Source organism: Petaurus breviceps, unplaced genomic scaffold (assembly GCF_028583685.1).
Source record: "Petaurus breviceps papuanus isolate PSGF00001 unplaced genomic scaffold, PetGlider_PUasm1.0 90451, whole genome shotgun sequence".
Taxonomy (NCBI): Eukaryota; Metazoa; Chordata; class Mammalia; order Diprotodontia; family Petauridae; genus Petaurus; species Petaurus breviceps.
Window position 1 is genome coordinate 1,424,166 of NW_027187258.1, and position 20,246 is coordinate 1,444,411.

At 51.5% G+C, this 20,246-nt stretch overlaps 3 protein-coding genes across 14 annotated transcripts in view; all 3 read right to left on the reverse strand.

Moving 5' to 3' along the window:
* LOC138141669 (rho-related GTP-binding protein RhoG-like) overlaps positions 1-1,249 on the reverse strand; it is an 8,117-nt gene extending 6,868 nt beyond the window's left edge. Inside the window, exon 1 of one of the 2 annotated variants that reach the window (XM_069062428.1) lies at positions 1,207-1,249. The gene's annotated coding sequence lies outside the window, so the exon portion shown is untranslated. Of the gene's footprint in view, positions 1-189; positions 300-1,206 lie in introns of those variants that run through there. The other variant, XM_069062425.1, reaches the window with a different exon arrangement.
* Positions 1,250-3,444: 2,195 nt separating this feature from the next.
* ITGB1BP2 (integrin subunit beta 1 binding protein 2) lies at positions 3,445-7,676 on the reverse strand. 6 transcript variants are annotated; one of them, XM_069062422.1, is made up of 12 exons: positions 7,155-7,676; positions 6,911-6,960; positions 6,768-6,824; positions 6,569-6,678; positions 5,651-5,754; positions 5,060-5,118; positions 4,868-4,938; positions 4,666-4,765; positions 4,367-4,480; positions 4,217-4,279; positions 3,743-3,984; positions 3,445-3,581 (listed from the first exon to the last, which is right to left on the reverse strand). In XM_069062422.1, exons 1-11 carry the CDS (start codon positions 7,216-7,218, stop codon positions 3,754-3,756), a joined length of 1,023 nt encoding a protein of 340 aa, XP_068918523.1. In that variant the 5' UTR covers positions 7,219-7,676; the 3' UTR covers positions 3,445-3,581; positions 3,743-3,753. The 6 variants fall into 6 exon arrangements, with proteins under 6 accessions (XP_068918523.1, XP_068918521.1, XP_068918520.1 ...); XM_069062420.1 differs by having other exon boundaries at positions 5,642-5,754; XM_069062419.1 differs by having other exon boundaries at positions 5,651-5,853.
* Positions 7,677-7,817: 141 nt separating this feature from the next.
* Positions 7,818-19,721, reverse strand: NONO (non-POU domain containing octamer binding). Of its 6 annotated transcripts, none has more exons than XM_069062413.1 (13): positions 19,530-19,721; positions 18,776-18,845; positions 16,058-16,203; positions 15,342-15,522; positions 13,660-13,853; positions 13,150-13,451; positions 12,170-12,265; positions 11,728-11,924; positions 11,184-11,268; positions 10,882-10,984; positions 10,198-10,237; positions 9,606-9,715; positions 7,818-8,762 (listed from the first exon to the last, which is right to left on the reverse strand). In XM_069062413.1, exons 3-13 carry the CDS (start codon positions 16,082-16,084, stop codon positions 8,628-8,630), a joined length of 1,470 nt encoding a protein of 489 aa, XP_068918514.1. In that variant the 5' UTR covers positions 16,085-16,203; positions 18,776-18,845; positions 19,530-19,721; the 3' UTR covers positions 7,818-8,627. The 6 variants fall into 6 exon arrangements, with proteins under 6 accessions (XP_068918514.1, XP_068918512.1, XP_068918513.1 ...); XM_069062411.1 differs by having other exon boundaries at positions 18,776-18,857; XM_069062412.1 differs by lacking the exon at positions 18,776-18,845.
* Positions 19,722-20,246: the final 525 nt, after the last annotated feature.

Consider the following 20,246-nt stretch of genomic DNA (forward strand, 5'->3'; position numbering starts at 1 on the left):
CCCCGGGGGGGGGGGGGGGGGGGAGGAGCGCGGAGGGGGAGGGGGCGCCGGCCGGGAGGCGAAGGCCGCCCCGGCACAGCGCGGCCCTTCGCGTCCCACCCTCCGGCGCCGGCCGGCCCGGAGCCCCACGGGCGGGGCTGCGCGTCCTCCCTACCCCCGCTCTCCGGGCGGCCTCCCCGCGCCTCTCACCGTGGCCCGAGGCCCGTCGGCCGCCGCCGCCGCCCGACTCCTCGCGGCCACTTCCCAGGCTCCGCCGGCCCGCCGCCCAGCTGCACATCCGGGAACTCCCAGAGGCTCCTCCCCGTAGCCGCGGCCGCGTGACCTCCTGGGAAAGCTCTCGGGGATGGGGGGGGGGGCCGCGCCCCGCCCTTATGGGCGGGGAAGGGGGGGGCCCCGCGGGTGCCCTCTGACCAGTGGGGGCCTGGCCCCTTCCCGGGAAGCCGGCATCTTGAGCACTTAACTGTGTAGGCCTGTCTGGGGTGCTTGCTCCTTCTCGGCACCCATGTAAGACTGTCCCCTCCGAATGACCTCGGACTGCCTGATCACGGCCCCAGGGTGGGCGGCCACCTGAGCACGGGGCTCTCTGGGGGGCCTTCGGCTGGTCCGGAGGCCCCGGGGCGCCGGCAGTTTGCGGACGTGTTGGAAGATTCCATTCAGGGGCGGTCGGGGTTTGGAGAGGGGCTTCCATTTGGCATATCGGCGTCCCCCCCCCCCCAAGCTATCCCAGGCTGAATCTTTCACTGCATACAAAGCGGGAGCAAACAGCTCGTGAGCTTGGGGGCTGCCCTTTTCCAACGAGAGCTGCCTAGCCAGGCCTCCCTGGCCATCTTGGACCATAGCTATCTATTGAGACAGCTTTCCATTTCGTGCTATTCAACGGGCCAACTCTGGCCCTCAGTCCCAGAGGGAGGTCTTCCGCCGGCCCGAACTGGCTGCCCAAGCCAAGATACGCGGCCCTCCGAAGTCAGGCCCAGCCTGCAAACAATTACAACAAAATCCTTCTTCAATGATTTCTGCCCGAGGCCCCCAACTCCGCCAACTAGGGCACTCCCCGTAATCTTGGAAGCTGCAATCTTTAAAAGGCCTGCTTCCTTCCCGGTCCGCCTCTGGCCAGGGAGCTCCGGGCCAAACTGAGCACCGGTCTCCATTCTAGCCAGCCTGCTCTCAAGCAGCTCCACAGGCTTCTCGCACTCGCAGCCTACCTACCTAGTATTCAGAAGCCCAGAAACTCAGCCTTCTGCGGTTTGGCTAGCTAGCACTTGGGGAGATTGAAGGAGGAGGGGCTGCCCGATCACTTGTTTGAGGGCTACTGTAACTCAAACCCAAGACCAATCCCCTTCTTCCCCACCCAGCCCGTCTTCCCGGCTGGCAGGGAAGCTATCTCCTAATCTGCATGGCTGCTCACTGCCGGCAGTTTGAAAACATTTTGTGAACCCAGCCTTCTCAGCAATTCTGTTTCAGATGCCTGCAGAGTATCTTAAGAGTTTCTCAAAGTGGAGATTGTTTTTCTCTAAGGTCAAATGCCCGGCTAGCTAAAGCCAGACTTTTCTGAAAAGAATCGGACCGACCATATCCTGCACACTCGTCCAATCCCAGCCTGCTCCCAGGAGCTCCCCCCTCCCCCATAGAAATGAAAACAGGAAGTCTGTGCCTAAAGACGCTAGCCAGCCTCGGCCTACACGGAGAGATTCCTGCTCCTAGTCCGGATCTGAATCCCTCAGATGAGCCACCCCACCCCCACACACCCCCACCCGGGGAACTGAGGAAACTCCCAGGTTGATGGCAGGGATTGCAGTTTGGGAGCAGGGAGAGGAGGAGAGGCCCATGGTTTAAGGTCCCAGGAATCACTCCACGTAGTAGAGAATTTTAAGGCAATAGTTTGCAGGGCCAAGAAGGGGGCCCGAGCAAGCAAATTAAGCAAAGAAATCCTCCTTCTGAAGGCTTTTACTAAAAACAAGCCAAACGAAACACAATGGAGCACAGCTTCATTTAGCAGCCATAGCACACCATTGCTGGACAGCCCCAGTCAGATTGGCCTTCGGCTGATCAGGCCTTCCCCATCTCATACTGTAAAGCTGCTGAGCTAAGGGCCTATCTCTGTCTGGCCACTTCCTTTGGAAAAAGCAGGGACTCAGGTAGGGAGAGAAGGGGCAGATGGCTCCAGGATCTCTCTTTGGACCCATCACACTCACCTCTATACCATACTTATGACGGTATTTGAGGCACTGCCCTTTCCTGCTATTTTTCATTACTATGGAGAAGCAGCTGGAGAAGTTTGGAAGGGTCTTGTCAGGGCAATAAGCACAGATGATACGGATGATGGCCTTCACCCAAACATTATGCCAGATCCCAGCAGTCAGGGATGGGCCATCTGCAGCCTCGAGGCCACATGCGGCCCTCTAGGTCCTCAAGTGCAGCCCTATGACTGAATCCAAAGCCCCTTAAAAGATTTGTCACCAGCAAGTTTCCATCCCCTGGTCTTGCTGCCCATCCCATCTCCTGAGCACACCTTCCCCACAATGGTGTCATTGAGTGCTGAATGCACATGGAGTCCGGAGAGACCCAGCTTTGTACCCTGTCTCCAACGTTAGCCCTGTGGCCATAGGTAAGTCACCTCACCTATTTCAGCATCATCGATAAAACTAGGAGAATACTTTTAGTATTGATCTTCAAGGCGGTTGTAGGGATTACTCTGTAACCCTTAAACATCTGTCACCACCATTCCCCCTTCCCAGCCTACAGGGCATTCCCTTGCAGCCTGAGAGAAAAAGCAGACATGGAAGAAGAACATGGAGGGAGCTTAGCATGGCGCTGGGTCCAAAGTCCTGGCCTAGCTGCCAGCACAAGCCCTGCACCCCTGCACTTGTACCATGGGGACATTGGGGCATCTCTCCAGCATGGTTTCTCTGAATTCTCCCAATTCGAGGAGAAAATATGACCATAGGAAGGCTCCAGAAACAGAACTAGGGATCAAGACTGCAGGAACTACCTGACAGTTGGATTTCCTGCAACCCACCAAGCACCCAGCTAGAGCCAAGGACCTGCTCGGCTATGTCCCTGAGCTCCTCAAGGAGTCTCGCTTCTGTTGGGCCATAAACATCACTTGTTGGAGATGGAGTCTTGTCCCAAATACTTGGTTCCAAGTGTCCAAGAGCCAGATAAAGGCTGCTCTGCCATTTCTCCCCTAATGTTCATTCAACCCTTCCAGGGATACAGAAGCAGGAAGGCCCTGGCTATGGGCCCTGGCCAGATCCTTGACTATTCAAGTCCACATTAAGCTCTCTCTCCTCTCAACCCTGTTACTTACAAGCAGCAGCAGCCACTGTAGCCTCTCTGGGGAGCACAGACTATGGTTTTGCCTTTTGTCTCCACAACCAGGGCACATGGCTTATAATGTTGATTCCCCCACCCCCACTCAGGCTAGCAGAGAGCTGGGCACATGACTTACATGAAACAGATTAAAGATTTATGTCAAAGATTGACAGATAGTTGTGTGGGTTTGTTTTTTTGCGTTGTTATTTGTCGTTGGGAGGTTGGGAAGGCCATGAGAGTGAATCAAGTCTCCATATGTTGTTCTTGGGCTGAGGAAAGAGCAAGAGAATGCCACGGTGTGATCTGTCTGAGCGGAGTAACAGCGCAGGAAGGATCTCCTTAGGCTTTCCTCCCTGTTGCAATAACATGCACCTGACCACGCCCCTGACTCTAGGGTCCTAGAGGAACCACCATGAGCTTATGAAAATACCTAGCTAGTGGTCACTCTCCCTCAACCTCTTCCTCCTCTTCTTCTGTCCAGCTCAAATCATCATCTGAATCCTCAGGGTCCTGTCCGATTGTCCCAGGCCCAACATCCTCCCCAACCTTCTCAGCTGGCATCCCTGTTCCTGGCTGCTCCAACTGGGCCCAAAGCCCTGGCTCAGCCTTGGTCAGGGAGATCTCGGCCCGGGATGGCATGAGGGAGACAGAGCTCTGCTCCACAGTTATGACCTGGAGAAGTAAGACAGAAAAACTGGGGAGATGATAACAGGTGGAGACAAAAAAAGAGGGGCACAAAGGATAAGAAGTTATACAGAAGTCCATATGAAGGGATGAACAGGGAGAAAGGAAAAGAGAGATGAAAAGAAATCAAAGCAGGTGGAGAGAAAGCCTCAATGCCTGCCCCGAACCTCTGAAAGCTTCCAATCCGACCTTTCCATCCCACTCCCCCAACTGCACTCACCCCCCACAGCTCCATCTGTTCCTGGAAAACCCGGTTACCATCAAAAGCTATGTGGATGTGAAGCTGAAATGGAACAAAAACAGGCTGAGACACAAAGGCTCTGTCCAGCAGCCTGTCTGGGCCTCTCCCCAGAATTAGCAACTTGCTCACCTTGGTTGAACTAGCCTTCACCGAGCTGAGTGCAGGCAGTGGTCTTTGGCCATACACAGTCACCACTACTACAGAGGCCGTCTGGTGCCAGTCCCGGCGGCAGGAGACCCATTGCTGAGGGCAACATAGCAGAAGGATTATCTAGTAGGTTATGATGTGCAGGGTACCCAGTGGAATCCCGAGGATATGTGCCCGCCTCCTATCCCAAAGCACCTGGAGCACTGTGACAGAGCAAGGAAGGGGTGAGCAAGACCTTACTAGCAAGACCTTACTAGGCTTCCAGCAAGTTGGGAGCTCACCTGCTTCTGCCAGACATGTTTACCAATACTACATCCTGGCTGTGCCAGGAACATACTGAAATCCCCGGTTGTTATGCCACAGCAGCTCCAAGATTTCATCCTGTGGTGAAAAGGCCATCAAGGGGAATTTGCCCCTTATACCTCAACTTGCCCTCTTCTTTCCCTGTAAACAAATAGGGCTCCACCCTACTCCTTCCCTTACCCCTCATGGAATCGAGGCCCTCCGGGATGGAAGCTGCAGGGACTGGCATCACTCTCGGAGCCTTGGAAAACCTTGAAGGGAGTGGGAAGTAGGTGGGAAGGCAGGAAGGGAATAAGGGGACATGAGGGTATCCCACCTCCAGTTTCTCAATGATCCCCACCCTCTCCTCCAATCTCCCCAGGTTTCACTTACAGCACCACACCCTGGGTTCTGGCAGATGGAGCCAGGATGGACCACAGTGTTGGGGAGTCCTAAACAGAGGAGACGAGGAGGTCAACAAGGACACTTCTCCCCACCTTGAAATTCCCCCTGCTTCTCAGGCTGGATGTCCCCTAGACAGCTTAAACTCAACATGTGCAAAATAAAAGGCCTTAGTTTTCCTCAAAACCCCTTGTCCCCAACTTTGCTCTGACTGTTGAGGCACCAACCTCCCAGTCACCTAGGCCTAGGGGTCATCCTCACTTAGCCCCCATATCCAATCAACTGGATATCATGGATGTCCCCAACCTTCTACCACCCACCCATCTGTCCATAGTTCCCATCCCTGTGGACCCCTCAGCCTCTGCGTCACCTTCTGGTTTCCCTCAGGTCTTGGCTGAAGTCCTGCCTTCTACCAGCAGCCCTTCCCCAACATGCTCAGCCTATTTCTCTCTTGTATGTTCTCCCCTGAGCCTGCAAGTGACCTGGGCACAGGCTCAGCCTGGCCTTTTTCTGTGACACCAGCACTTAGCACACGGCCTGGTCCAAAGGAAGCATTTAACAAATGGCAGATGCCTTGTTGACCTGCTCCAGGTTCAGGGGCTTCTGGGGCAAGTTCTTTCTGTTCCAAGGCAGTCTCCAGGGCATGAGATGCACTGAGTGGCAGGAGGCGCATGTTCAACTCTTCCCTGTGGAGCATAGGAAGTTCAAGTCCTGATGCCCAATGCAGGATCCCAGGCTCTACAAGTAATGATTCTGTGCCCATCAAGCTCATCCTTACACAGCATCTAACAAAGCACAGGCCAAGTTAGGTAACGCAAGCATTTTAAAATAGAGGAAACGGAGGCTCCCAGAAGTTAAAGGGCTTATCCACAGTGAGAGGAAGGGGCAGAACTGCTACTTGAAGCTGGGTCTTCCTTTTCCAATTCCACTAGACCATGTAAATCATTTAATTTCTATGTGGCTCAGTTTCCTTAGCTGGAAAATGGGGACAAGAATAGCACCTACTTTCTTAGGTTGCTGTAAGGATCAAATGAATGAACATGTGTAAAGTGCTCTGCAAACTTCCAAGTGATATATAAATGCCGAGAGAAGCCTTCAGTGGGCACCAGCTGGAAGGCCTCGGGGAGCCTGCCATCTCAGCTGCTCAGCTTCAGGCTGGCTTTCCAAAAGCTAGCACCCAGATGTGTGTTCCTCATCTCCCATCCCCAGGCCCCACCCTCCTGCTACGTGGTACTGACGTCTTCTCTGTTTCCTTTCCCAAATCCCAGCCTTATCTGTCTCATCCCCCTTAGTGGGATCCACTAAACGAGACCCCATTATTATCCCAATTCTAGATGTAGCTCGGATGCCTCCTGTGATAGATGTTTGGGATAAAGCCCCCATGGCTGACTCCAGTGCCCACCATCCACTGGCCTAGCCTCTAGAACTTAGGGCAGAGTACAAAAACCAGAAAAACCTCTCCACCTTCCACCCCCAAGCCTTCCCTACCCCTGCCCTCACTTGGGCCTTTCCCGGCGAAGTGTCTCTGTTGATTTGGGCTCCTGGAGGGCACTTTGAGTACTGGGGCTCTCCAGAGGCTTCTGAGCACAGTGTGGTCCCAGGGTACAGCCCTAGAAGCAGTGGAGTAATAAGCATCAAGGACAGATTGGGCTCTAGGGATCAGAGTGGGGGGACAATCAGGGCAGAGTACTGGCATTACCTGGATGTTTAAGAATTCTAAGAAATCTGTTGTTCGCTTATGGCAACAGGACCACCCCTGAGAAGAAACGATCAGTTTAACCTGGACTGCTTGGCCCACCCTCCTCAGTCCTAAAAGAAGCCATTCCCAGCACACTGGCTGACCTTAAGGGCATCATGGAAGATGGGCACCCCAGGGTGATGGCGACAGCCATCTGTGGAGCAGATAAGAACGAGTATGAGAACAAAAAAAAGGTGCCACCCAGCCACCACCCTCCAATGGAAACAACTGCTCAAGCTTGATTTTTCAGACCTACAGTTCCACTCTCCTATACTACTCTTTAGGGCACCACATTCACCACCTTCCTCCCCAAAAGGCAGCTTGTGGAACATCAAAGCCACTACTCACCTGGAAGGTTTGCATCTGGGTTGAAGCGCTGCCCACAGCCTTTATTAAAGCACAGCACGGACATGGCAGGGGAGGGGGAGAGGCAGCTTACATGCAAGTACCTCTTATTAAACTGCCAGTTATGGCCATCTGGAAGGCCCAATGTCTATCTTTAGCTTGGAAGGAGGCACCACCTAACTTGGGCAAAGATCTGCAGGTGGCTTTGTCACTCAATAGGGGTAGCAGTGGGACTGACTAGTCATGGGGGAGAACTCAAGCTCAGTAAAAGAGGCTCCTGGGAGAACTGGGTGTAGGTCAGTTTGACTCCACCCCTAAGACCTCAGAACCTTAAGGGGAAGGCACTTGGCAACAGCTGGGCCAGTTCTAGTCCTTTGAAGTACCTTTGATTGAGGTATTTTCTATCTGATCACAAGAAACAAGTTGTCTTGGGTTTGAGTGGCAAAGGCCCACCTCTCACTACAGGGGGGAATTTGTTTTCAGCGGCAAGTCAGGCTCCAATGTTCCTTTCCTGTCCAAGGTAAGTAATGGTGAAGTGCACTCCCTCCCCAAATCTTCCCAAATGCACTGGCCGCACATTTTTGGCTGCGTTCCACCCCCAACCCCTGAAAATACCTCTTCTTACTCCCCTACCCCCAACAAAAGACACAACACAGGAGGTGGAAAAAGGCTTAAAATTTGTTTTTAATAATAATGTTGCTGCTGCATTCCTGTCTCATTTCTCAAACTCCAGACTGTGTGTGAGAGGGCCTGATATCACCAACAGCAGTGAAAGCTGCACAGCACAGCTCCAGAAGACAGGCAAGCCGTGAGAGCTCCGGGCATGGCCAAGAGAGCACCAGCACCCAACAGCCCCTGCCCCTAAGCTCGAACTTGGTGTTAACAGTGACACAGCAGCACCTCCCAGAGGGAGGCAAAGCCCCTCCATTCTGGGCTGCCCCCTCCCCATCCAAGAAACAGAAGATAAAACAAAAACAAAACTGATAATGGAAACCTAAAAGCAGATAACAAAACCTTCTTCTCAGGATATAAAAGGAACACTGGGTTGGGAAGAGATAAGAGGTCTTCTACTGGTATTGTTGCCTGAATTTCCTGGACACACCTGAGGTCCTAACCAGAGAGGAAATGGGGGTAAGGATTGTGTCTAAGTCAATGAGGGAGCAGTGAGGGGACAAAGGTGGAATGGTCAAGGGAAACAGGGACAGAGCAGGGTCTGCTTGTGCCATGGCCTCCCCACCCCCTCTGTAGCCATTATCACATTGAACTTTGAGGAATGCACCACACAGAACTGCTTCACTAAATGCCCCTCCCTAACCCCTCTCTGCCCTCAGCAAATTGCCTACCTAGAGTAGTTCAAGTGGGGAGGCCTAACTAGCAGGAGGAGCGGAGCCCCAACAGCCCTCTAAGGTAGAATCCTGGCTAGTACAAAAAGGGTCCTTGTCTGCAGGGTCAGGGAAACTCGACACTGTAACTCTATTAGTATCTGCGACGTTTGTTTGGGCCAAAGTCCCCTCCAGGAGTTCCTCGGTTGAATGCGGGAGGGTTTCCACCCATTGCCCCAAGTCCTTCCATTGTACCACCCTGGCCAAAGCGGTCACTGGGTGGTGGGGTCTTCAGTGCCAAAGGAGAAAGGGAGAGAGGTGTTAAAGCACATCCCCTAACCCCAAGCTCCCCACTACCCAAAGTCCCTCTCCCTTAAAAGGCCGCACAATGGGTCTCGTGTCTACCAAAACCAGAGCCGAAGCCATCAGGGCCTGTTAAGTTTTAGGGCGACCAAGGCTGACAATACCAGCAAGAAAAGCTGTCATAATTACCTCTCTGATAGCTCACCCCAATTTCTCAGTGCTGACAAGAATCCAGCCATCGTTCCATTTACTAAACTCCCTAACTTGGTCTTGTTTTGACCAAGCCTCTCCACTTCTGCATACTAGACTACCTCAGCATTCTGCTGACTGGACCAGCCCAGGCCACAGCCATTAGGGACTGGCCTGGGGGACCCCAAATGAAGCTGTTTTTAGATCATACAAAGCAAAAGTCTTTGGGTTAATTACATCAACCCTTTTCCTTGTCAGCTCTAACAGGAAACATTGTTACAATCAGCTCCTAAGGTAGTGTATCCACTAAGCCAAACTATCTCCTTGAGCACCAACTTAGTCTATCTGCACAGCTGGAAACCTTGTCTCATAGGGAATGAAGCCAAAGCAGAGTCCACAAGTGCTGACTCTTGGCAATTACCACCCTATGAATTCTGGGCCTAGTCATTTAACCTCCTGGGCTCATTTCCTCATTTTAAAAATGAGAAGTTGGACTAGCTGGCCTGGGAGGCCCCCTCCAGTTCTATGACCCTATGAATGCAGGAGCAGGGGGCTTTGGAAAGAACACCCCACAGGAGATAAGCGATGCCTCCCCCACTGGGCCAAGGTACCCCTAAGGCCAGCCCTGCAAATATATTACCATTCCCATGGTTCCATCTGGCATCATTGGACCAGGCCCTGGAGCACTTGGGGCACCAGCTGGCACATTAGCACCTCCCAGGGATCCTCTGTTGTTTATGCCCATAGCACCTAAAAACAGCAATGTAAGGAGCTGGGGGGAGCTGGGAACAAGGACATCACCATAATTATGTAAACATTCATATTCCACGCACTCCCCAAGCTCGATGTGAACCAAAAGGAAGCTCATAGAAGCCTCAAAGGTTCGACAAAGGCTCAACGTTGTGGCTTCTCACACCCTCCTCTAATTACCAGAGCCAAGGCAAGCATGGGGAGGACATGGGATAGGAAGGATAGCAGAAGCTACCTTCGCCCCGGTCAACTCTCAAGTCAGGTGACTGGCACCACAGGATGCCAAACCAGGAGTGATCGCCCTGGCCCATCGAACCATAGCCACCAATTGGATTTTCTTTTTGTAGTCCTAGGCCCAAGGGAGTCTTGAGCCCAACACTAAACCCCAGCAATAACGCTACCTGAACAAAGCAGCCACTGGAATCTGGGAGAGGTGAGCGGGAGGGGGAACAAGTGCAGGGGCTGCAGCCTTAAGTCCTTACCTCCTATACCCATTTGGCCCATCCGCATCTCCTGCTCTCTCTAAAATAAACAAAATGGCACAAAAGTTCACCACAGCCTGTTCACCAAAACCTCATCAGACCCACCTCTGGTTTTGTTCTAAGGCCCATCTACTCAGAGCTGTCCTCACCCCCCATCCCTGGGAAACGGTTCGAAGGGAAACCAAAATAAAGAGGCCTGCCAGAAAAAGGCCTCAAGCACATTGTGCTGAGACCAAGCAGAGGGAGGAGACTCAAGATCACCCCAGAGCTGCTGAGACATGAGCTACAGGGTATGGATCACTATCACCCAGGATCCCAGACCAACAATCTGGCAGAAATACTTCGAGGGCATGCACAAAGGGCAGCAGTGTCATCACAGAACTTAGATGCTAACCCAGAAGCACAGGGGAGGACAGTGGCCCCAATTTTCACACTGAGTTCCAAGACTAGGCCTCATCTAAATGCCCCAGGTGTGACACTAACATGACTGCAGCAGGCCATATCCCGCTCTGTCTGCTAAACCCAAGCTCGCCTCCTACTGCTATTTCTCTTCCAAATGGCTCTTTCAGTGAGCAGGGGCTGGCCCTAGTGCTCTGCGGTGTCCCAGGCCCCAGTTGCTAGTTGCTGTGTTATGCCATGAATGAGCAGCCCGTCAGGGGTGCCCGGGCCTAAGGCACTCCGTACCGCATCAGGGAAGTTTCCTTTGAAGCCCTCCTGCTGCCGTCGCATCATTTCTTCCTGCTGCCTTCTCATCTCCTCCTCACGCCGCCTGCGTTCCTCTTCCTGCCTACAGGGAGTATAAGAAGGCAGTCACTAAGATGCACCAGAACAAGGTGGACTATCCCACATGGGATCCCACCAACCTGCCCCAAACCATGGCCAGAGAAAGGCCCTAGGCGCAGCACAGTATCAATCTACCTGGTCGAGAGTCAATGAGGGTTACCTAAAAGGGTTCAGGAAGAAGGGAGCAGTGCCGAAGGAAGTACCTGAGCTCCATTTGCTTGCGTTTCTGCACCTCCTGATTATGCAGCTCCTCCATCCTTCGAAGCTCTTCCTGGCGTCTCATCAAGTCTAGGAGACATTAGGCAAATGACACCCAGAGAATTTTTCACGACCAATATTCCCGTTCACCCAGCCACATCCATTTCCATGTCAGAGGCTCAAAGATTAGGGCCTGGAAGATACCACTTCAGAGACCAACTAAGTTTAATCCTCTCATTTGAAAGTGAGGAGAGGTGATTGTGTAGAAGGCCACATCAAAGGCAGAACTGGAACCCAAGCCTTCCTGACTCCAAGTCAAGGGGCCTAGTCATTATACTATGCTGTTTCCCATGGCTGAGTACATCCTCCAATAAGAAGAATTCCCGCTGCAGAGGCTACTCACACCCCAAACAAGGGGGAATCAACATGGTACTAAGTACTGCCCTCTCTCTCCCAAGCTCCCATTCTCCAGATGATGTTCTGGGCCCATGACCCTCCCAGAAGCCCATGCTGTGCTCTCTGGGCCCTCCACATACAGGCCTCACTCACCCTGCCTCATCAACATGACCTGGTGCTCATGGCGAGCAGCCTCCATTTCCATCTCCAGCTTCTCTCTGGCTTCCTTGATGTTTCGATCTACTTGGTCCTGCTGCTGCTTCTCCATCTCAATCAGTGCCTTCCAGCGCATGGCGTACTCATACTCAAAGGAGCCAGGCTGGGCAAATCGCGGGGGCTGCTCTCGTTCCCTGGTAACACAAAGGCCTGGGGTCAGTTTCTACCCTAGGATTCACACCTGACAACGATGACAAGCTCTCAGGGGGAAAAGGTAATGTTGGATACTGGTCACAGGAGGTAGAAAACCCCTGATCCATTCATTTTTTCTAGCTCAAATTACACAAAATTGTACACACAGACCTAAGGCATTCCCCCCCTTCTCTCTTAGAAATAAACATGCAGCCACAGAATAGACTAGCTTCCCACAGTCACATACTTGTGAAACTGTTGGTTCTTGATGACCAGCTTCTCTGGGAGCCCTTCTTCATCATCTAGTTGGTCCATTGGCTCCACGGTCACTGGCCTAGGAAATCTGGGAGACAGGAAAATTTCTTTAGAGTTAAGTCAAGAAAGAAGCACTTAGCATTAACAAAGTCAGGTAGAGCTGGGACCCAGGACTGGATTACCTAGAGGAAAGCAACCAAAGAGAGGTCATGAGAGACTTTCCCACCTAGTCTCAGGGAGCCATGCCCCTTGTGAGAGTGCCCCAGAGGGATAAGGGGCTGACATCCACAAAATATTCAGCCTACAGTCACCTGAGTGCTGCTACAAAAGACCCATTCACAAGGAGAGAGATATACTACCTAGAGTCCAGAAGTATTCCAAGAACTCTACAGAGCACCTTGGGACAACTCCCACAGGTAAAGGAAGTATTCCCATAACTGACCCAAAAGAGAAGTGATGGCATACTTAAGCCCATACTTCAAAGGAGGTAGAGGTTCAGATAGCCCAACAATTGACTGGCACTCTGTGAACATGGGCTATCTTTCTATAAACCAAGGGGCCAGCACCACACCACCTTCACCAATGTTAAGCTGGCACTGTGGCACCATCATTGTGGCAGCATCATTGGCTGGGGTGCTTAACATTCAATACCTCCTGCTTTTCCCAAGCCCTCTGTCCCACAGTCCTAAAAAAGACTATGAGTGCTCCAATGAGAATACCAGCAGAGATTCTTGGGCAGCTCACCCTAGCTGCTCCAGGCAAGAATAAGCCTCATCAGCTTAATCTCTGCAGGCCTAGGGGAAGAAGTCTTATAAAATAAATAACCTGGCTCTTACAGGCTCATCTTGCAGACCCATGCCAAGGAAGGAAAATCGACTTTTAAGAGACATAACAAGAACACAGGAAGCTCCATGAAATGAAAGCAAAGGGGTTGCTCTCCTAAAGGCCACCTGCCCTCTTCCCTCCACTTACGTGGTCAGAAGAAAGGACCCTTCACTGCATCTGTCCAGAGCTTTCCGGGCAGCTGGCTTCCCTGAGAATTCCACAATGCCTTTCCCTGAAGGCCTCCCTCGATCATCCACAATCACTACAGCCCTCTCCACCTGGCCAAAGACAGAGAAAGCCTCCTCCAACAGTTCATTGGACACGAACTGAGGCAGGTTCCTAACTGTCAGGGATGCACTATGGCAGGCAAAGCGCACTCGTAACTGCTTTCCACGTAAAGGCATGTTGTCCAGCTCCACTTTAGCAATCTCAGCTAGGGTTCGGGTTTCCTAGAAGGCAGAGGAGAAGACATCACAGCCTGACACACAGACCACACAGAATTGAACAGCCTGAGAACACAAAATCCTCATAACCCAGAAACTGGCAACCAGAGGCAAGGAAAGGTCTGGTGCACAGGGCTTTGAGATCAGGGCTTTAGTAGGCCTTTCTTTTGCCTGTCGTGTCCCCTCCCCCTCCAGTTCCCCGAGAGCCGCTCACCAGGCGGATGAAACCAAAGCCTTTGTCCTTGTGAATGAACACCTCGCCTGCCTTTCCATATTTCTCAAACAATTTCCTCATTTCTTCTTCAGTGATGTCAGGAGGGAGATTGCCCACAAAGAGGCGGCTGCGCTGGGTGAAAGTCTTCTCCCCTGGCTTCCGAAAATTCTTCAGATCAATAGTCAGGCCTTCATCTGAGGAGAAACAAGGTATACGAGACCCTCTCTAGACTGGAGAACAAAACCCACTGAGTTCTAACAAAAGAACATCAAGAGAACAGGAACAAGCAAGTCCCAAAGATCACTGTTTTCTTTCCTAAGCAAACTCCCAACTGCCTCACGTACTCTGTACATACAGAAAACACTGGGAGACCAGGTCACTTTTCATCACTTTCCCTGCTGACAAAGAGTTAAGAAGAAAACATGAGCCAAATTTCCAATAATACAAGACTATAGAAAATAGGAGTTTCTCATTTGTTATATTGAAGGCAAATCCCATTTCTCAGTAACAAGTCCTCAGGAGTTACCCCCTCCCTTGAGCAGCAGACAGTATCTTGGAATCAGAGAGGAATAAGGTCTCCTATCATGTTGTGGTTAACTTCAAACGGCCAAAATCAAGGCATATCTTGCTCAGTAGCCCAGGCTTAAGCTTACAGGTTAGGAAAAGCTTTTATTTCTGTACCAAACTGGTGTTTTTATAAACAGAGACTAATTATGCCATACCACAAAAATACGTGCCCCTCAACTAAGAAGTCTGAGCATAATGGAAGGCAAAAGGAAGAAATGTCCACTCTACATCTCTTCCTGACAACTGGCCAGGGTGTCAAGTGAGATGGACTTTCCTTCTCCCCAAGGGGCTTCAAGTGGAGGCCAAATGACCATTTGTCAGGGACCTAATGGAGGCTTCTCATCTAAACATGGCTTTAACTCAGTGATCTTCCGCTTGGAAACTCTGAATTTGCTCAAATTCTCTGGAGCTATAGCTCCACGTGGAGAGTCATGCTTCTCCAGGGTTGACAGAGAGGTGGCACTGATGGGAGCCTGGCATGTAGATGACAACTTTTAAGGTGGAACTTTTCCACCTTTTCTAGGTCAAGGACTCCCCCTTTTGGTAGACTCGTGAAGTCCATGAAACTTCTCCAAATAATATTTCTCAATGCAGAAAATACCTCAGACTACAAAGGAAACCAGTGATAGTGAAATATTGTTGTCCAAATATTTCAAAAATATTTTTGAAGGCTAAGAACCTCTTCTCTAGCTATAAAATCCAAGAAGGAAAACATAGCACACAGCAAGAACTATGCTCACCCTGCACTGGACAAGGGAAGTGGGGTGTAGGGCTTTGAAGGATGCAGCACTACTCCTGCCTGCTACTCAGCCCTGAAGGATTGGGGGGCCTTAGAAGGCACCTCTAAGAAGTATGTGCTGCAGGTCAGATACTCAGTCACAGTATGCATTTAGAGCAATACGAGCACCTAGAGTTGCCCTAAAATATGTTGATATCTGTAGCTAAGGAGGCAGCCTGCCATCCTAAGAAGAAGCTGGTTGGAAAGAGATGAAGAAAAACAAAGGGAAAACACCTGCCAGGAGGAAGAAAGGCCTGTTCTCCAGGCACCCAACTAAATCAAGGCATTACTGCCAAGAAGAGGGATTTATTCTCCACCCAAGTGCTAGAACACTCACTCTGGCTGTTGGCCTGCTGCCCATTTGCAGGTATTGGTGGTGGTGGCTGCTGCTGCTGTGGCTGTTGCTGCGGTGGCTGCTGCTGCTGGTGCTGGTGCTGGTGCTGGTGCTGATGCTGTTTCCTTGGAGTATGGTTCTGTTTATCTAGGTTAAAGCCTTTGTTGCTCTGCATTTTTGCACGCTACCAAATAAAACAGAACAGAAGAGTGCATCCTTAAACACATTCATTAAGGCAGTCCATCACAACCTGGATATCCTTATCACCTTTGGAAAATGGAAGCCTCTGGCAAAATCCGGTTAACAGGTTCCTCCTTGTAGACATTGGATGGAAGGCAAGAAGAAACAAGCATTTCATGAGCCCCTTCTATGTGCAGGGCTCTGCTGTTAAGTAAGATCTCATTTGATCCTCACAACCACTTTAGGAAACGATGCCATTATTATTTTACAGTCGAGCAAACAGGATCACACATCTAGTATGTGAGGCTGGATTTGAACTCAGGTCAAGGCACCATCTAGCCGTTTCTAAGTATGACCCAAGACCCAAAACTTCTACATGACACAAAGAATTAAACTACATACAAAACATAGCATTAGATGAGCAGAACATGCAACAGAAGAAAGTGAAAGCAGGGACTCTACTTTTGAGTCAGTCCAGCTACTTTTCAAGTTGAAATCAACTCCAATGGGGGGGGGTTCAAAACAGTCATTTTGCTTGCCTCTATCATGGGCATAAGCTGGCTCATCCACTGGTCTTGATGTGCAGTTTTCAGTGTCCAGGAATGAGACCATCAGCGCTTTCAAGTCAAACGCCCATTTCTAATCAGCAAATAGCCAGTGGAGAACCTTTCTTTCAGCACTAGTTCTGTACGAAATAAGACACAGGCAAACCCCCCAAGTCCTGATTCAGCTGAAGGGGATGAGGATCTCACAAAGCCATGACTTCTATCACACTGATAGTTTGTCTTTGGAACTTCAGAGACCACTGGCATTCCTAATCAAACCTTAGCTTTAACAGTACTGGAAGAGTCTAAGACAACTCTGCTAAAAAGTTATTTTAGGAGTGATGAGGTGCCATTAAAAAAAAAACCCACCCACTTTTGACATAAGGAATACTAGTGGAGTCATATAGGGCTTTGAGGTTTGCAAAGCATTCTGTACTGTCCTCCTACCTGATGTAGAAGTCAAAAACACAAAATGACCATCTCGTCAATCAAGAGTAGTTAATTGGGCTGACTGCCCATGAGATGCCAGTCAGTCCACATTTAGTTAACAGTCATGTGCTGGGGACACAAAGAAAGACAACAAACCCACAGGTCCTGCTATCCAGGAGCTCCCAGTTAAATGGGGAGCCAATAACTGTACAAACAAGCTACAGACAAGAGAAGTTAAGTTGAGGGCAGTCTCAGAGGGAAGGCACTAAGATTAAGGAGGCCTGGGAAAAGCTTCTTGCCAAAGGTGGGACTTTGAAAGAAGCCAGAGAATCAAGGAGTGAATGAAGAAGGAAAGAACTCCAGGCATGTGGGACAAGCAGTTAAGACACCTAGAGTTAGAAGATGGGGGTTTCCAATGGGAGGAACCTCAAGGAGACCAGTGTCAACTGGCCATAGATGCTCACCTAAGATCCCAGCTGAAATGCCTCTGGGCACACACACCTCCAAAGGACAGGGTCTAATTCCCATTTTTAGTTGAAGCACCTGTCCTAAGGCATTACAAAGACTGGACTGGAAATCTTTAAAAGCCAAACTGGAAGCTCTCATTGCAGAAGGGCTGGCTCACTGGCTTCCTATGGTGTCAACTCCAGTACTAGCTCAGTTCCAGTTTTACAGGACAATCCCTCAAATTAAGAAATCATACAAAATTCCACAGAATAGTCAAGTTTACACCTTGTTACATAACTCTTTTCTAATAACTTAAAAGGCAGGGTAATCTTTACCAGTGGGTGGCGGTATTGGTATTTGGAGTTAACTAATGCCACCACTTAGAGCAATTTTTCCAAAGGTCTCATTTCAAGGCCCCAAGTTTTTCCCATAGTGCTCTTTTGTGATACCACTCTCCCCTCCCTCCCACACATAGCTCAAGGGCAAAGAACCATAATACAGGAGATACAGCAATAGCAAACTTGTATGGAACTCAGGGCCCTAGGCACAGACAGGTTTAAACACCAATTAGGTCCGGGTGGTCTGTCACTATTCCTTGTTTAAAGCCACAGTCCCCTCTTTTGAGCCCTGACCCTTCGGACTGGACTTTTGGACTAGCCTACTTAATTTTTACTCAAAGGATCACATCCTTCCTATTTAGACCCCAAGCTGATATTGGCTCCTAATTTAAATCGCTTGTTTTGTTAACCACTCAGGTAAGCTTCCCCCTGGCACCATCCGTCAGGACCCTGGTTTCTTCCTTACCTCTCTGGTCTAGAACACAGACCCTTGTAGAGGTCAGTGTCTGTAGTGTGTGGAACATCCCCATTCGGAAATTCACAATATACATTTGCATGTTAAAGGCAACCCCAAAGACTTCCATTCAGTATTTACCACTCCAAACCTTCCCACAGAAATTACACTCAATTTAAAGGAAGCCATTTCAAGATATGCGCCACAAGCAAATGCCTTAGAGTGTTTCTTATACCAATAAGGAATTCTGAGATGCACTAAGAAAGATCCAGAACTTCATTTCTAAGGTTCTCTCCAAGGGTAGAATGTAGGTATTGTTAGATAGACGTAGCCTGACCAAACTCAACCTGCCGTATTGTGTTTTTTTTTTTTGTTGTTTTGACCCATTTCCCTTCATTTCACCCAACCCTTAGAAGATTGGGGGCAGAATGAATACATCTAGAATCTCTCTTCAGTGGGGGGAGGGGTGGGTGGAGAAAGATAGGCTAAAGGGGCCTGTGGGCTTAAGGAAGGGAACCAGGAGGAAGCAGAAAAAACCTTGCATCCCGCCCACTCCCACCTTCTAGTGGTAGAACAATCGGCACTGGAACCAGCAGGGATTTTAGACAATCAACAACGCCAAAACCCCCAGAGTATAGCCATGCCTCAGACAATGTAACCCCGGGCACATCCTTTGCTTTCTAGACTAGACGGTGACATGGACCTGCCGCGGCCAGCTCCCCATCTAGGATCTCGGCCACTGCATACCAAATTCTGTTCACTATGGACATCAATTTCTCCCGGGGAAACTTCAAACCAAGGTCTCCATTCGTCCTTCCTAAAGTCTGTATTTTTATACAAATTGAATAACCATCGCTTCCCCTTTTCCCATGTCCTGAACCGCATCCCTTAAAGCCTTTAAAAGAAACCAGTTTTTCTGGGGGCCAGTAATAAGAGGCGCTATGGAAGTTCTGGACTCTACAACATTCTCAAGGGCTTGGAAGATATCGGAGGTATGGTCCTCACTTTCCAGACAGGGGGAGGGGGAGGTGACCAAAGTCTCACCTAGCGGTCGGTCCCAAAGAACAGTGTCACATGGGAGAGAGAGCTTCTCCAACCCTGAGGCAGGACTTTTCTGAAGAGAAAACTGTTCCAAATGTTAACGGTGAAGGAGCAGCTGGCGGTGATTTAGACTGTCAAGATCCGCCGGAGGAATGCCTTCCGTAAACCCGGGAGGCCATGGAGTCACTCGGGGCGGAAAAGGGGCCCAAAGGCTAGATGTCAACATTCCCGGAAGGGCCTGGGCCCCGTCCTGACGCGCCAGTAGGAGCGCGGGATCCGAAGGCCAAAACGTGGCAGGGGGCCCCCGGAGCAGCCGGGAGGGTTCCGGCCCGGGCGTCGGCCTGCTCTCACCCCCGCAGCACAAAGAAAAGCCGGGAGGAGCAGGAGGCGACGCCCCGAGCAGTCCCGGCCTAGCTAAGGGAACTATCCATCCGCGCGGGCCCCGACCGCCCACGAGCGCGCGCGCGCGCCGCACACTCGGAACGCGGGCGGCCGCGAGGGGGGGAGAGCGCGCCGAGGCCAGACCGAGGCTGCGGCCTGAGCGCGGGCGGCAGCGGCCACCGCGCCCGCCTCCCCCCTCCACGCGCTGCTCCCCGCCCGCGCCCACCCGCCCGTCCGCCTCAGCCTCCTCACCGTCTCGTGCCGCGCCGCGCCGCGCCGCTACCGCGGCCACCTAAGCAAGTCCGCCCCGCCCCGCTCTGCCCCGCCATAAGCTCCACGTTCCGCCTCACCAGGGCCCGCTCCGAGCACGACTCACCTGATGCAAAGCCGTCTCTCCCCGGAGTAGCGGCCGCGTTCCGCCGCCTCTAGCGCCTCAAGAAAAGAGCGCGCGGCCGCCGGAAACCACTCAACCTACTGCGGCACCACCCTGGGCTCTCAGAGCTGAGACCCTTAGTGGCTCGCCTCTGTGCCAATCGGGCATCGTGCTAGGGGAGGAGCCACCCTGCTCCCAGGGCCTCCCAGCAATTGGTTCTTCGGAGTGTGGGCACCGCCCACAGACCTTACTGTTCAGCAAGTTCGCTTGAGCAGCACACGGGGGACAAAGAGCAGGCCTGCGGGGCTCATTGCGCCTGCGCTGACTCAGGCGCGTGAGAGCTTAGACCTTCCCGCCACTGGCGCACTGCGCCTGCGCCCAGGGTCCACTGACGGTTGGCGGTTTACTGGTGGACGCTCTGCTAGTGCGCTCTGGAGGAGGTAGGTTTCTCTTGGGCCTCGAGCTGCCATGCGGCATTTTCACACCTCCTTGTAGAAGCGCGCACACCTAAGAGTTCTCGCTCCCAAAACGAAGACAAAGGAGGCTTCATATATGGCGCTGGAAGCAAGAAAAAGGTAGTCCAGTAGAGTTCAGTCAGGGAGACCGAGGCCCACCCAGCGGCCCTTGGGTCCGACCCAAGGCTGGTACGGCCCATGGTGGCTCAGATGGGCCAGACCACTGAGAGCTGGGCAGGAAATTCAGAGCTGCTGGCCTACCGAT